This window comes from Lethenteron reissneri, chromosome 38 (genome assembly GCF_015708825.2).
Source record: "Lethenteron reissneri isolate LAM-NWPU_2019-01 chromosome 38, ASM1570882v1, whole genome shotgun sequence".
Taxonomy (NCBI): Eukaryota; Metazoa; Chordata; class Hyperoartia; order Petromyzontiformes; family Petromyzontidae; genus Lethenteron; species Lethenteron reissneri.
In genome coordinates, this window is record NC_083816.1 from 9,817,506 (window position 1) to 9,835,233 (window position 17,728).

Sequence of the window (17,728 nt, forward strand, 5' to 3'; positions counted from 1 at the left end):
ATCCCATTCGTTTTGTCGAACAACAGGCCCCCCCCCCATCTCTCAATGGAATTCTCCTTCAATCTTACAAATGTCTCGAATGCCAAAGTCACATTGTACTCTGAAGAGGAAAGAAGAGAGCTGTAAGGCAGGGGGGGAGGTCAATGCTCTTAAGCGATTCTGTGTTTGCACTCAAGTAGTGACCGGCGTGTTTGCTCGCAGTGACACGCTGCTCAGGATACGTTTTGTATGTATGTACGATGTTGAACTTCCTTTGCACCGTACGTAGCCGAGCGAGCTAATCAGAGGTGTTGATTGAGCCGCGCGCACAGCTGCCGGTCTGCGTTCACGTGAATTTGGGGCGAGTTGGGCGGCACATTTGTTCGCACATTGCCTCGATGAAAGAACACGATTCGAGGGGGGTGGGTCACCCCTTTTTTTATTAAAAAAATGTATTTTATTTTTGTTTGTTCCGTTTCTTGCGGTTCATTCGCCTGTAGGTTACATATCCCATGAAACGTTAAGTCCATTTTTTTTTATAAATCCAGAGCTGGTCGAAAAGCCTCGTGTGTTCCGGGTTGTTTGACCAAACCTCACCATTCTGGTCAGTCTAAGTTGCTGAAGATGGGAGGTGACCCAAGACAAGTTCGGATCCCATTCACCGCCGATGTTTGCCATGGCTGGGAATTGAACCCAGGTGACCAGGTCTGAGAGCAGGTAGTGCGTGAACTCCCCGCAACGAACATTATTTACCTACCCCATCTGTCTGTTACAGTTTCGAGCACTGTGTGCGCAAACGGGCAAATTGTGAAGCTGCCGCACAATCTCACAACAAGCGGCCGAAGCTCACCGCAGCCGCTGAATGGGGAATGTCTGGCCACGAGGGCAAATGTTTACTCAGGGGGGGTGCAACACTTTCGACGTCAAGCGTAGCGTGTCCATAGGCACGGCGTCATCAAGCAACGTGCTGCGAACGTACACACAACTGCCTGGGAAAATGGCCTGGGAACGACTCTCTGGTCTCTGTACATAGAGACGAGTCCTGCCTTGTCACGGCCAAGCGAGACCGTGGACGAAAGGAAAGTGGGATAGGCCTCGATTCAACAGCAGCATCCACCCCCCAGCCCATCCTTCAACCAGTGTGGTGAATTTCGATTTAAAGCTTTCGTGACTGCAGGGATTCATCTTCTTGGTTCTTTCGGTAAAGTCACGTAGAAGGGAAGTAATAAAATAATAAAAAATAAAACATAACAAAATAATTCTCACGACGTTTCGGCCACAACGCAAGCAGCCGTCTGCAGGTGGAGAACAGGTCTGCCGAGAAGGCAGAGTCTGCTTGCGTTGTGGCCGAAACGTCGTCAGAATTATTTTGTTATGTTTTATTTTTATTATTTTATTACTTCCCTTCTACGTGACTTTACCGAAAGAACCAAGAAGACAGTGTGGTGAAGTATGGCCAAACATCTGCCGTGACCAAACAGCGTGGCTGGTGCCTTGGTTACACAGTCGATTGATGAATGGGTCTGAAAATGAATATTGATTTCATGCGTAGGCTTCCGCGGACAATATTATGATGAATTAATTGTTTTTGTTTGATATTTGACACGGACTACTGAGCCTTTATCTTGATGAAAAGTCAGTGCAGCACACATCGTGGCATCTGCCGTGGCTACAAAGCAGGGACTGAAGAGCTATGATAATTATATTTGAGAGCAGAGTCCTCGGGTAATTTCTAAATGTGTACAAGAAATATAAGTATTTTAAAAACACACATTTTCCAATCAAATAAAAAAAATCACAATAATCAGTGGCAGTGGTAAACAAGTACAAATTAAAAAAAAAACACTATTTTTTTTTATCATCAACGCTGCTTTGAAACGTACACGTGTGTGTGTATATAGCGATATATTCCGTTCCTGAAGAAGGTTAAAGCACATAGATGGAAACGTCAGACATCATGCTGGACGTCACATGGATGGGGGGGGGGGGGGGTAGACAGCACATCGGCAAAAATGGTCAGCAAAACCACACACACAACAATCAGCACAACCACACACACAACAATAATCAGCACAACCACGGACACATTGGCGGTGGTGGTTGGGACAATGTGTTGAGCAGCAGCTCAACACTTTGAACAAATAACAGTCGAAAAAAATGTACAATGCCAAAAAATGTCAATCCTGTTGTGCATTCTCCTGTACAAGGCAGTGTTCGTGACACAGATGGCGAGTTTCGAAACAAAGTGTATTCACGCCCGCAAACAATAGTTTCGTGCGCGCTATTTTTACTTATTTCTGCCACCCGGAGCCCACAGGGGTAAGGCTTCAACGCGGTGACGCTGAAAATGAGTGACTTTCTTGCTCATTTGACCGTGCGGCAATTTGGCGAGAGTGGTAAAACGCACAGCGCCTCCCTGCCAGAATCCCCCACCGCGCTAATTTGCTTCGCGACTCGTTGACGTGGGTCGCTGGTGCGTGTGATATTGCCTCTTGAAATTATACCGTCATAAACTGCAACGCCCACAAATGTATCGACACTACGTGGAGCGAAGGAATAACATTTGCTGAAGATTACTCGGGTGGATTTTATTTTAATTCCTTACAAAAATTCTGGCTGCTAGAGTAGTTTTATGCCACACGTAACAATGAGATTGTACTGTATCGATGCATTCATGTCGAGCATATGTATTTATACTGTGCTTGGAAAATAGGACAAAAAATGAAATATGAATGAATGCAAGCTGGGAAATGTGCAAAGCTGTGTGATTAAGTGCTTGGAGTTACGATAAAAACAGAAAGAGGGACACGTGGATTCGGAGTGAATTAGATTCATATCATGCTGGGTAACGTCGTGCCAACATTGCTCGGTCGATATTCAAAGTACGAGCCCATAGCCTGCGATAAACACATCCGACGCATGGCACAGACGATGTCAACCGATGTCAAGAATAGAATTCGACAGAGCAGATCGCAAAGTCATTTTTAAAAAACCGGCTCGCGCGAAAAATACAGGCGACTCAAATATAATAGTAACATTGATTAGAAACAACGAAACAACATTCCGTTTAAACAATACGCAGTATGCGAATAACGATGGGCTGTTTAGTCTTTTGTTGAATGTGGTGGAGCATGAAGTGGCTCAGCGTTTAATCCGCCCGTGTGTTCCCCTGCTGAGCTTGTGTGCTGACTCTGCAACATCACTGCTATTGCCCGCCAGGATAAATGTCTTCTCCATTACAAGAGGCCACGCGTCTGTCAGGGTTTTTGTTTGTTTGTTTGGGATCAAGTCGGGCACGGGGGCACGCCTAACGGGTTTAATAAAACAGCAATTCAGCGGGAAAACGTTTGAAGCAAATCTCCCTCTGCGTGGTCTGTAGCAGAACAACCAACCAGAACATGCCAGGTGTTGTAGGTGTTGTGTAGTGGGGTGACCTGGGGGTGGCAGCACTGAGTTCATACTCTTTGGTTCTTTCGGAGTTCGCTAGAACACACCAATTACTCGTTAATCGCGAATCAGCCAAACATCCCGATGTAGGACTCTCGTGGGAAAAACATAAATCATGAGACACCCGTGATGATTGTCCTGAGATCAATAAATGCCATTTATTTCTGAAAATTAACAGAGTTGAGCCTGGCTAATTGTCGCGGAGGGTTATTCCTGGGACTACAGTTCCAGGTTTTGTCGGTTTGGGCTGGGAGGTGACCAGGAGTGGAAATCAGAAACGTGGATTATTCAAAATATCTGTTCGAAACTTTACATTCTAGCCATTACATGCACGTGATTTTCCTCTGGATAATCCATTCATGAGTACGTGACATTCATTAGAATTAGCCAAACATCCCCATGCAGGACATTCCTAAAACGAGTATTGAAACTCGTTTATCCTTAAATTTCTATTTAATCCTTTCCAGGTAAATGAAGTGCTTTGTTATTACTACTACACATGCGGGGGCATCGGGATTCGTGGGAATAAACGAAGCTGCGTCACAATGTGCACTGTGACAAAAATGTGCAGTGTGATATTTACGCGATCTAACCCCAAAGAAACCTGTATTATGGATGATATTGGTCGAGAAAGCCTCCGTGTTCGATTAACAGTGACATTTTCCGCGTTACTCAAGTCGGGGTATGTTGAAGTCCACTGTGCCGAACAGAGACCGCTCTTTCTCTCTCATTGCCCCCTTTTTTTCCTCTTTGGAAGACTGCGGCTGTGGTGCCGGAGCGCCACATTCATCGACGGTTAAATAAAAACCCGATGCACTGACTTGCAGTGCCGGATTATCGCAGTAGCAAAAGTAGCAACATATGCTCCAGGCCCCAGCTTAATCCGGCACTGCTGCCGCGGCAATGGTGCATGATAAACACAGGTCTAAAAGAGTAGCCCGCACTCTTAGAAGTAAGACTGGCCCCCGTTACATTGCAACCTTCTGAAGAATGATCGCTTGCTTATTCCCCCCCACCCCCATCAGTTTTATCGTGATCGTGCTAGCGCTTCGTGTCGTGACGTGAAGTCTTCTCGCAGCATAGTGCAACCCTTCATACGACAGAACGACCCGTGGAAGTGGATATCAATAAGCTACTTCCGAGGTCTACCGCATTACATCTGTATGAGTAGGCCTGCATGTATATACGTGCATGTTAAACTTCTTTCGCACCGGATGTAGCCAATCGTGCCCATTGGAGGTGCGGTCATTAGATTCAAATTGTTATTTTACTTCTACGTGTTTCATGTGTACCGTACAGATTTTTTTTTTATTAAATGAACATACTTTTTTAAACCAAGTAAATCCATGATGACTCTCTCGACTTCCCTTGTCTCGGAGGGCCCTGCATTCGGATGCTCGGCCAATTCCAGTTTGAACATACTCGCGTAGATGGTGCCTTCTGCAAGCAGGTATTTGCGTCACTATTCTCCGAATTCCTTGACGCTTGAGCTCAGATGGTGAGTTTGTAGAATGTGCAGTCGTGAATGAGGTTAATGTTCCGCAAAAGAGCAAACACTCGGCAGACGCCCCCATCATCAAAGAGCCGCCAACTACTCTCGTGTGAATGAACAATTCCTGGAAATGCCTTGAACGCGCTTGCAGAGTCTCCGCCGCGCAATACACATAATTAAGCGTGCAACAACTCCCTGACAAATTTCCCTTCGATTATAAACACTGCGCTTGGTGGCACGTGTGTCTGTGGGTGATTATAATTGTTTTTTAGCAGACACACGAACGTAAAGGATTCGTGCAATTATGGAGAGCGGTAGTGTAGTGGTGAGCGCGCTACGCTACTAACCCGGCGAGTTCGATTCCCGCTCAGGGCCAACACCAGTGACGATTATCTGAACCGGTCATGGGCCTCCTCTAGGTCGACTCAGCCTGAAACGAGTACCCAGTGTGGTGTGTAAACATTAATACCGGGTGAGACAAAGGCGGCAGGGTGTGGTGTTGGCCACCCACCCCCTCGTGAGCCGGGCCGGCCTTCAAAGGTGCTCGCTTACAGCACTTGCCCCAACAGTGTTATAATACTGGTAGGAACCTCCTAGTTACACCAGCCCACAGGGGATTATTGTGTCCGTCCGTCCGTCGTGCATCCAAAAATGGGAGGCGTGGGGCTGGGTGGAGAGGGGAGGGTGGGGAGGGGCTGGGTGGAGAGGGGAGGGTGGGGAGGAGCTGGGTGGGGAGGGTGGGGAAGGGCTGGGTGGGGAGGGTGGGGAGGGGCTGGGTGGGGAGGGTGGGGAGGCGTGGGGCTGGGTGGAGAGGGGAGGGTGGGGAGGGGCTGGGTGGAGAGGGGAGGGTGGGGAGGAGCTGGTTGGGGAGGGTGGGGAGGGGCTGGGTGGGGAGGGTGGGGAGGGGCTGGGTGGGGAGGGTGGGGAGGCGTGGGGCTGGGTGGAGAGGGGAGGGTGGGGAGGGGCTGGGTGGAGAGGGGAGGGTGGGGAGGAGCTGGGTGGGGAGGGTGGGGAGGGGCTGGGTGGGGAGGGTGGGGAGGGGCTGTGTGGGGAGGGTGGGGAGGCGTGGGGCTGGGTGGAGAGGGGAGGGTGGGGAGGGGCTGGGTGGGGAGGGTGGGGAGGGGCTGGGTGGGGAGGGAGGGGTGGGGCTGGGTGAGGGGTGGGAGGGATGGGGCTGGGTGGGGAGGGGCTGGTCACCCCGTGGTGCCCTTATAAAACTCAACGTTTAACCTACTCACGCCGGCTTGTGCCAGCCCTCACAGTCGGGCATATTTGCGGAATACACCACGCCGCCGTTGACCCTGGCCATTGACTGAGCAACCCAACGTTCCTACCAGCTCCCTCCGCAGGAATGTGTTTAAAATCGTTCCCAATCCTCACGCTCCAAATCAGAATCCGAATCTTTATTTATCCTGGAGATGTCCAGCAGGGGCGGGTCAGCAATTCATATTCATACCCAAGTCCACTGCTAGATGAAGCCCCCCCCCCTCGCTGTGTTGGTCATGGGGGCTCTTTGTTAGTAAATGAGCAAAGTACAAACATGTATCTTGCTGCACTGCCCTCTCCTGCCTATAACGTAGCGCCGTAGCAGCCTGTAACAACCAGTGTCGTGCATGGTGGTCACCCAATCCAAGCATTAGCGAGGCTCAAATCCATTTAGCTTTCCACGATCAGACTCGAGCAGGCGCATTCCGAGGGATTACGGTGACGCACTAAGTGAACCTGGCTGGGATTTGAACCCAGGCCTCTTACGTTAGAAGGCGGCCCTGTGGCTCTACCAGCTGAACGAAGCACATCGCACTGCAGCGCGAAACTACAATACCTGCTTTGCCATACAGTTTGACTCAAAGGCTGGGAGGTAATGCCCACCAGTGTCTTTTTGAAGTGCAGAACTGAACTGAAATGAACCAACGGCAGGCTTTGTTTGCGCAAGGCTTTAAAGTTGGATTAAACGCATTCTGTGGTCGCCTTTGCTAATTTGCGGCACGGGAAGCCTTGCGTGCTTAGCAGCAAACAAACTCGACTTGTTGGCGTGGCGGCGGTGTGCTTTTTGGGCTTGCACGAGAGCCAAGGGGTTTGGGTCACCAGAGAGGCAACTTAATTGGCAGAAATCGCCACCTGCGCAGGTGGCTGTGAAGCTTTACAGCCTCGGCCGACGATGTTCCCAGCACAAAATATCATTATATTGCATATATGGGCGGAATATGTTATAGGGCACATGCCTGCATTATGATTACAGGCCACGCTCTGTGTGTGTCTGATTAGTTGCTGGCATTCGCAACTCAGCGCTTGGTAACCTTTTTAAAATTGTTTATTAAATAATGACATGGGGGGGGGGGGGGTGCTGGAGTAGATGAACGTCTGTGTCTGTGGATTGTGAAAAAACATGTACATTGTAGCGACACAGCGACAGTGGGGTAGATGAATGTGAGTGCATCGTGTTAACAATGTGTGAAATGCATCCTGCATATTGCACAAATACAGCTTCACTTTGCACACACAAAGTACATATCACAATCATGTATGTGAAGGTGGTGGTGTGAGTATAAACGGGAAGTGGAAATCATGAAGATACATGCTTTATGTGCGCAATTCATACATTCATAGGCAATATAATGGGTGCATTTTTTAAAACATGGGGCAGCAATTAAAGACCGGCTTAAAGAGACCCCCACAAACAGAGCTTTTTTTTACGTTCCCGGCTATGCAATGGCCACTGAATTCATCCAAACAAGATGCGTGCGACCACGCGAAATGAAAGAGTGTCCCAAAAATGTATTTCACAAAGAGCCCTTTTTTCTTGCTGGGAAATTTTTCGCCGGCTGAATCTCTCTTTCTCTTCTTGCCGGGGTGAGTCTGGCCGCGCAACAATCGCCCGCTGTTCCCGCGCTGGCTTTGGCTTCTGGGGGTCAAGCTTCCCCTAGAGCGCCGAACAGGGAGGGCGGAACACGCGGGACCAGTGGCACACGCCGTGGCGCACAGCCCCTCGCGTGCCCAGCGCCGATTTGCCACTTGGGAGTGGAGATTCACCGAGAAAGGCCCCCCCCTCCCTTGCGCGTGTTGCGGCTGCGATGCTGCCAGATGCCCTGGAACCTCCAGATTGCTCAGCGAGACGGAAAGGACACAAGTAGAGATTTGGGGTGGATTTTGTGGGTTTATAAATGTAAAAAAACGCGAGCCTAAGGTTGTGCTCTTTAAAAACACGGGGGGCTTAATGTGCAGTGGGCCGTTCAGAAGGGCGCCGGGGTTTAATAATTGTATCTTAGCTCCGGTGGATGTGGTTTTGGAGTCGCGTGTGGGTTTTTACTGCTGGTCGTAGCCATGACCCTGTCTGCCAAGTTGGACACCCTTGAGATGGCCTTGGACCACTTGCTCATGGACGTGTTTGTGAGTACGAACACACTCCAGTGTTGTGCACATTTCATTTCGACGACTGTGCAATGGTTATTGTTTTACACATCAGTCTATTCTTGTGAATACCACGACTTGGCAATGAACTTTTTCAAGCTATATCACTCGGGGCCTTACGATTCATCTGCCGTGGAGATGGATTATCATGATTTGAGATCATAATTGAAGGACTGATTCTATTTGTAAATCCTTTATATTAAGTTCACTTGCTTGCTTGCGCGCTTACGACCGTGCAAATATTTCGGTCGTTTTTTAACCCACTTCCCGTGATCCAATCGAACTGACATTTCGCACACAGACTCGTTGTGCGTGACAATTTATTTTCGTGAAAATTTTTTTTTCAAAATTTTCCACTTTTTAGGAAAACATTTTTTTCATATTTAATTTAAAATACCAATGTGATAAAAATGAAACTCTTACTCAAGAAAAACAAATGAATAATAACATAAAACCGATGCCACGCATATAAAGGATTTATAGTGAAAAACTTTGTTTTTACGGGTTAATTTTTTTTGTATCTTGTAATGAATGCAGTGACCTTTAGCGGCTGCAGGGATCACATTAACCCTCTACATACAACATATCATTACTAATTTTAAAAAAGCATCGATTCTTACCCACAAGTTTCGATGCAACGTATCGTTTAGCTTCAAAACGGATATTACTCGATAGATCGTTAGACCCCTACGAAACACATTGACGCATTGCTCAGTCGCCTAGTTTCTGTTATAAATTGGAAAATTCCCAAATTTACATGCATCTGTCAATGGATCAACTATTTAAAAGAAAAAAACCCTGTATGTTGCAAGATCTGAAGTTTCCAATTCGTACATTTTATACGGGTGTATGATGTTTTGCCTTGCAGTGTTTGCAAAACGTCATTTTACATACTGTAAACAATGGGAGCAAAACATTAACACACAAACGTGCAGTGCCTTTGCAGCAAGGCATTGACCGCTGTGTGCACTTTGGAAAATGACCACACGCGTAAAAAAAAAAAAAACTTTTCATGGGTTTTGGCTTTTTTTTTCTTATCCGAGAGCCGTTTGCAACGGATAACCAGGGTAAGAGGCTTTCTAGTGAAAAGCTGAGAAATCAGTAATGATGGCAGCTGCTTGCTTCGGCTCTAAGCTTTGCGCCACCTGCTAAATAAGGAAACACCACCCGCATGTTACACTTCACCAATAAGCATTATACAGTGTGCAAATTATTTATCGTGCAGGGAGATATGACAATATTTTTCATACAAAAAAAAACAGTCTGAAAAAGCGTAGAGTGCTATAATTAGCCCGTTACAATGCAGCTTTCTGAAAAGCGGATTTAAATTATTGTCTCGCGACCATTTTGTGTTTCTACATCACAGAGCAGAAATAAAATATGAACGCTCATAATTGTTATTGCACACAATTCTAAATTCCCGCGCAGTGCACTTTTTCATTTCTCTGCGAACCGAGAGAGCATGCCGACCGCATTTATTGAAAAGGCAGAGCCCGCGCACAGCAACGTATGAGATCTTTCAAGTCTTTCCCTTGGCCTTTGTTGACCAGTTGTATCCACTAGATTCCAGATGGACGGCTGAAGGCGTACTCGTAAGTGACATTGCATGCGTCGCGGCGGTAGAGATCCAGCAGGCACAAAATCCAGGACTCACGAACCTCACGGCTTTTCGCGCTTTGTCTACTTAACGTATCTAAATACAGCCTCGCACTGCAAAATAAAGACGGGCAAACAACATAACGGACTAAACGAAGTAAAAAGTATAACGTGCGCGCAACAACTCTGGTCGGGTGAGAGCCATCCCTCGGGTATGACGAATCTGCATGACACCTCCCCTCCCTCGCAGCGATCTATGTACGCTGCACGGACGCCCCAGCGAAATTTGCTTGGTCGGTTCATGTAAAAGCCATCCGTTAGGCAAAAGAGGGCCTTTAAGAGACCGCTTTGGGGGCAGCGACACACGTCACCATGAACCAGTGCCTTTGGCCAAACAAGCAAATATATATATGTGTGTAGATAAAAAAAAATCTCCTGTGCACCCTTTAACTGACTCTTTGGGCAAGTGCTGTTTGTGAGCACCTAGTAAGGCCAGCACGGCACACTGAAGGTGTGCGTGTGCCACCACCAAACCCAGCTCGCCACCTTTGTCTCCCCGGTGCGGATGTTTACACGCAGCACAAGGTACATTTCTCGGGCTTGGTCGACCGAGGGGAGCCATCAGGACTGGTTCGAATATCACACTTGCGTTCGCCGTGGTTTCATGAAGATTTCTCACATCGTGTCGCTCCCAGGGATATATTTATTAAGCGCTTCCCTTGGCATTTTAAAATGTAGATATTGGACAGAAACTAGATTGAAATACTTTTCACAAGTCCAATACAGTCGGTAGTTTGAGCGATTAACCACGACATTACATCACCGTGTACCCTACGTAGAGTGCTTTTTATTAAGAGAATCGGTTCGATGTTTACACCCCAAACCATCGTGTACACAAATAAATATCTGGGTAACATTAGGATGCCACCCCACCCCCTCCTCTTGCCAGGGGAGCTACGGTGGTGAGATGTTAACTATATTCTTAGGTTTTTTTTCGGTAAAGTCACGTAGGTAAAAAAATCTAAATTAATAAAAGTAAAATATTATATTATTTTATTTTTATTTTACTTTTATTAATTTTGATCTTTTTACCTACGTGACTTTACCGAAAAAACATAAGAATATGAATACTTGCAGTCACGAAAGCTTCAAATCTAGAGATGTTAACTGCCTTGCCTGGTATACAGGGCTCGCGGGTTCGATCCCGACCCTGACGCCTGCTGTATATTTTTAGTTTGCACGTTCTCCCCGTCATCGCGTGGATTTTTCTCCGGGCCCTCCAGGTTTTATCCCTCCGCAATTTTTGGCTGCTATAAATTTTCACAAGATAAGCCGCTTCGTTAAGCTATCATTTGTGGCCAGGTCGCTTCTGAAAAATAGCTGTATAGCTCAGCGTGCCTTACGTGATAAAATTTAAAAAAATAGTTTTAGTCTAGTTTTATAGGTCTAACCATGACTTAAAGCTTTCGTGACTGCAGGAATTCATATTCTTGGGTCTTTCGGTAAAGTCACGTAGATAGGTTCAAAGAAAATAGCAAAATATAACAAACTGATATTTATTTTTCTTTCAGAAAAGATCTAGGTCTGACCATGGCCAATTTCCATTCATTTGCTTTTACTGAAGAACGGGGGCAATGGATAGAGACATGGGGAATCAATTGCAGAGCTAATGTTTGACGTCCCGATTAAGTCCCAAGGAGGATATACATCACAGGCATATATCATGCCCGCAATAAGCTCCCCCGTTGCCCTGTTTGAGACAACAATCATTCCATTTTCTTTTAACCCTTCGAGGGGTATTAGCCCTTATGATATATTTATTTCTTGGGTAAAAAAAAAATGGAAAAAGCATAGCGTGAGCATATAAAAGACAAGATTAATGATATCCCATAAAGCCTGTGGACTATGGGGCAAGTATTATCTAGCATCTGTTAAGTCCAGAATGGCAAGTGACGGGGTGTTTTTGCAAGTAACAGCTCCTGGCTGCCTTTGTCTTCCCAGTGCTGCCATTGACACGCTGTACTAACTGCTTACTGCATCAACCGAGGATGAGCATAGAGGCCACGATATACTCGGAGAAACGCTCAGAATCGGAATAATTATTTACACTGGAGGAATCCGACGAGCTATGAAGCTTTTTTTTGTCCACAGATATCCAGTAAATTGTTCATTGTCATTGTGAAACACTTCATCGGAAAAACGCACTTTTAATATTTAATTTGAGAAACTATGGCAACTTGGCATTGCAATGGCACGGAGTGACGAGATTCATAAATGAGTAGAACGCGCCATGTCCACTCTTGTGCACTCTACCTTTGTACATTTTGATCTGAAGTCATATCCAGATTCCAATTGGCAATTGTGTTTGGCAGCGTCTAGGACAATTTTAACCGAAGCCACGATGATGTTATGAACCACTTCGACTACCACTCCAAATATTTGTATTTTTACGAGAAAACACGTAAACAAACGTGGACCATTTCCGGAAAAGCGTTAACAAGAGCAGCTGCATTTAAAAAAAAATCGATATTAAGTGAACATTTTTTCACAGAAAGTGTAATTATTTTGTACTGTTGTAAATTGTGTTTGTATGGCTCTGCGGTTTTGCAGCTCTCTTGTGCAAAATCATTCAATTTCCTCCAGAGGCTTTTGATAAAACCTGGGAGCACAATTGATCGCGGTGCCGGGGTAAGGAATGAATCGAAAATAATGCACAGTACTCTGGCGAACACATGCTGGAAATCCTACGAGAGTGAGAAGCGGCAAAGCAGTTATGTGTGACAGACCAATCTGCTTTTATCATTGGCGGCTTTGATCTTTTTGCGGTGACGCCTTTCAATTCCATACTTCAAAAAGCTTTAAGATGCAGCGCGCGGGCACGCCAGTGGAAGCTTATCTTTACTTTCAGGTACATGGACTCGTAAACAAAAAAGTGCAATATTTTTCTCATATCTTTAATGACTTGTGCCGTACATAATTTACATTTAACGAATTTCATGCCGGTTGCGCTTTAATTATTTTGCTGTGGCTCTCTAATTGCATTTGAAATATAGATATATAAACAAGCAAATGTTACTCGTGACCTTTGAGAAATTACTTCTTCTTTTTTACAAAATATCACAGATAAGTAAATATTTACTTTCATCTCAACGGCAAGGTCGCGAGATGGCAGATCTTGACATTGAATCAAAAGCGAGAACACCGCGAGTGGTTTCCAGTTTCGGCCCCGGGGGAAAATAAACCCGTGACTGCATCTGCTCAGCCATTTCACCGTAATGTCACTTATTATTATTATAATAATAAAAGCTGAATTATCCTCGTCACCCCGCGATCATTACCTTAACCTGTACCCCCTCTCCACAAGCCTCCTTCATTTCAGCTGTAGTTTTTTATGCAATTGGCATCGGGACGCTCCCCATATTCAGCAGGGGTTTTTTGATGTCACCATCCGTAAACCGGGCAAGTCGTTTCATCGACTGTCCTCCGTGATGACCACGAGTAGGCGTACACAAATGAATACGCTGCGACACGTTGAAAGGCATACAGGTGAGGCAATACGTGGCAATCGGTAACCTTTTCTTTTTTTTTAAATCCCATTTCATTTCCAGTTCTGTTTGGTATCATTGCGAAGTCACCAATCAGAAAGCTCGCAGAGCAGTGTATTGACGCACCTGCGGGAATGAGCCACTGAAGACTGTCACACAGAACTACTGCCGAGATGTGTTTTCAATTACCTTTTATCCACACTAGGGGGCACTGCATCGCCCCTCGTGCCCTGCTGCTGATAAGTGTTTGTTACGTGGCAGCGAGTCCTCAATATTTTTTACATTTTCAGATCTCAATTTAGCAAAATTAAGCAAAAAATCCTCTATTTATTGAGAAGGATTGTCTTTTTGCAGTCACTGATTAAAACCCATTAACTTACTATGCAGTCCTTGAAACGCCAGTTTAACCACAGGTTGCTGAGCTCGAATCCGAGCCCAGAATATCAGCAGTGCAAGCTCACCTTTCAGCCACACTGACCCTGGCAGCAAAACCAGTGAACGTGCAAATGGGTGCCATTTGCAAGGAAGGATGAAAACACAGAGAAGCAATTAACCTTCTGGCCGGAGGCATGCAGATGCACCACGGGCTCTGATTGCACTTCACTGCCTGTCACGAGGCCTGGTAGCTACTCACTGGGAGCGCTGGCAGATGGCAGCGCTGCTAAATTAAGTAATATCCTGCTCTGCGTTTTTTGGTGGTCAGCCAAAGAGTAACTTTAGCATTGTACACGGTCGTCCAGATGTCTTGTGACCCGCACCAATTAAACGGCCCCAAACAGTGTAGTTCCTTTTGCATATTCATTTCTGTTTCAAATTAACCTTACTTAAAAAAATGTTTCTAATGTTTTAGAGAGTTAAATGGAAGTGGGGGGGGGGGGGGTCACAATACATTTGGACAACCATGTACAGCCATTTGTTTTATAAATCCACTACCAGATAGGGGCACCAGGGTTTGTGAATAGATGATTTGTGACACATTGCGGCGATTGTCGTATCCGCTAGTGGCTGCGTAGATAATGAGAACCCATTTCATGTGACGTACCCAATCGAATAAAAAAAATATGTTGACAAAATGCGATTAGAAGCGTGTATCATGAGCTTGATCGATATTATTTGATGACATAAAATATCGATATGCCTAAATTTCGATTGAAAGCTTTCGTGACTGCAGGGATTCATCGTCTTGGTTCTTTCGGTAAAGTCACGTAGAAGGGAAGTAATACAAAATAAAAATAAAACATAATAACATAATTCTCACGACGTTTCGGCCACAACGCAAGCAGCCGTCCTCAGGTGAAGACCAGGTCTTAAGCCAGCTTAAATATATGCTCCAAGCGTGGTGGTGTTTCATTCAGACGCTGTCTCCCCGACAAACCTGGTCTTCACCTGAGGACGGCTGCTTGCGTTGTGGCCGAAACGTCGTGAGAATTATTTTATTAAGTTTTATTTTTATTATTTTATTACTTCCCTTCTACGTGACTTTACCGAAAGAACCAAGAAGATCGATATGCCTCTTTAATTTACCTGTCAAGTTTAGTCCACTTTTACACTTGAGAAGGCGAGGCATGTGCGTGACGTGTCCAGGTTGTTTCCCAATGGGTCCCTTAGGCTTGACACGCCTAACGACATAATTGACACTTTAGCGTTACTTTAGTGACGTTAACGGGGCTGTAAAGTGAATGGGCCGCTTTATTCGCGTTGGTCTTATTTAAACACTTACAAGCAGACGTTACGTTACCCGGCAGCGAATCGGGGTTATGGAGGAGCAAAGGGCTGGAGAGAAATCTTCAACATATCACGGGATCCCAACGTTCACCCCAGAGCTGGGCAATGAAATTGTTAACAGTGTATCTGTTATATTCTTGGTTCGTTCGTGGTGCTGACATTAGGAAAACCGCCACTTTTTTCAAATTTTCTTGCTGTGGATTTCACACCTGATGATGATTGCTTGTGTTGCAGTCGAAACGTCGTGAGAATGTTTATAGTTTTATATTTTTATTATTTTATTATTTTATTATTTCCCTTCTACGTGACTTTACCGAAAGAAACAACAATATGAATCCCTGCAGTCAAGAAAGCTTTAAATCAGTGTATCTCTTATCCGTTTCAGCACTCGACTCATCAGATAACATGAATATATGTGTGTGTGTGTGAAAGCGCTATTGACGTTCTCACATGTGCCACTGGACGGGAGGTGATGGGCGAGTGACACCTTCGGCCGCGTCAAGCTGAACGTGGCTTGTGTGTGTGTGGGGGGGGGGTGGGGTCACCTCTTCGTTACGCAAATGTTGTTGGGGGCAGCCGCTACTTTAGCACCGTTGGCTACGTATGGCGCGAAAGAAGTTCAGCATACACACGTACATTTTGAAAGGGGGGGGGGGCGAATAATCGGAGTCGATTACGGTATCCAGTTAGGGGCCATCCATTGAGTACGTACATATGGAGGGGGGGGGTAACCCAAATGCGTAGCTTGCGTATGGGGGGGGGGGTTCTACTGACAATGTGCGCATAGAAAATGGGGGGAGGGGGCGAAGCCTCGATAATAATGTGTCTACATTGGCCTTCAAATGAGTTAGATAGTCCGGCGGTGGACTGTTTGCTTCAACACGTGAATATGATTAATCCTTGATCGTTTCTGCGTGGATTAAATATCGGCCGTTCTATAGGATTCGGGGTGGGTGGGGGGGTCAAGCGTCCGTACGCAGGTGGGGGGGGAGGGTGTACAGGGAGGGGGGGTCAAGTACGGGATGCAAACGGCGCTTCTGCTGCTACGGTGCACGATGGCACGGAGCGACACGTGGCATTGATTGAGCGCCAGGCGTTTGGCTTCAGATGTTCCTCACACTGTAGGATGGAGGGGTTTTGTTTAAAAAAACATAACCAGCTGAGATAGAACAAACATCTGCTTCGGATAGTAAGACAATGTTTCACCACAACAACCATTAGCGTTCAGTACTCCTCTCCCCACAGCATCATGAATCCCTCTCACCATCATCATCATCAACTCCACTCACCATCATCACCATCACTATCATCATCACCCTACTCACCATCACCATCAACTCCACTCACCATCATCATCCCCCCACTCACCATCATCATCACCCCCACTCACCATCATCATCACTCCACTCACCATCACCATCACTCCACTCACCATCACCATCAACTCCACTCACCATCATCACCATCATCACCATCACTATCATCATCACCCTACTCACCATCATCATCACCCCCACTCACCATCATCATCACTCCACTCACCATCATCATCACCCCCACTCACCGCCCATCTCGAATCACCGCACACACGAGCGGTGATTTTACGCGGACGTGACAAACATAACTGACGATTTGTGCTCCCATCGGTGTGCCGAGTGTTGCAGTCACGCGCCTCCCCGCGATGAGAGCCAATTTTGCTCGCGCTAATTCCACTGTAAATGCCGACTGCCACGCCACTTGCGCTCGTCACCACGTGGTGTGAATATTTCCCGTCTGTGCTGCCCGTAAATCGTTCGCGACCGTAATCAGTGTGCCGAGTCACGAGACCAGGAGGCCTTGTTCCGAACGCGCATGTTCGCTCTCTCTCTCCCTCTCTCAGGATCACATGCAGTTCCGAAGCGTCAAACAACACCAAAGGATTTTCTCAATGGGTTGCGCAACTTTAACGGGTCTTTCTTTTTTTCACTGTTCTCTCAAACTTGACGTTGACACGGCCCAAAAGCGAGGCCTGTAAATACTCTACTGAGTTTTTTTAACGAGCAGCTCCCGAACACGTAAAAACGTGCGATGCAAATTGTACGTATTGATATAAATAAAATAAAACTATATAAGTTAGGTATTTTCGATCAGCTGGGAAAATTATTTCATAATTGTTTTGGCCTTCCCATACACCCATTCAAATACTAATAACGAGTGAATTAGGATAATGTTTGCTATCCCTCCTCGGTGCATTCCATTACTGAAATCGAATTTTTAACCATGTAACCATTCCCAATTTCTGTAATAAAACAGCCCATCATACTTATTGCCGGTGGAGCCACTAAGCCACATATGAATATTAACACTTTGCCAACAAGAAGATACATTCTAGATTAGAATTTTCGTGACTGCAAGGATTCATACTCTTTGCTTTTTATCGGTAAAGTCCCATAGGTGAAAAATAAATCAATGAAAAACAACTCAATTAAATCACGACGTTTCGGAGGCAACACAAGCTTCCGTCTTCAGGTGGAACCGTTACAGCCAAATTCACTGT

The 17,728-nt window shown here is 46.0% G+C and overlaps 1 protein-coding gene across 3 annotated transcripts in view; it reads left to right on the top strand.

The window, feature by feature from the left end:
* LOC133351767 (FERM domain-containing protein 4A-like) overlaps nucleotides 1–17,728 on the top strand; it is a 231,774-nt gene that overhangs the window by 52,432 nt on the left and 161,614 nt on the right. The window contains exon 1 of one of the 3 annotated variants that reach the window (XM_061567260.1): nucleotides 8,199–8,305. The exons of the other annotated variants lie outside the window; for them this stretch is intronic. Within the exon in view, the coding sequence (XP_061423244.1) occupies nucleotides 8,240–8,305 (66 nt within the window). The 5' untranslated portion in view covers nucleotides 8,199–8,239. Of the gene's footprint in view, nucleotides 1–8,198; nucleotides 8,306–17,728 lie in introns of those variants that run through there. 3 annotated transcript variants of the gene reach the window in all.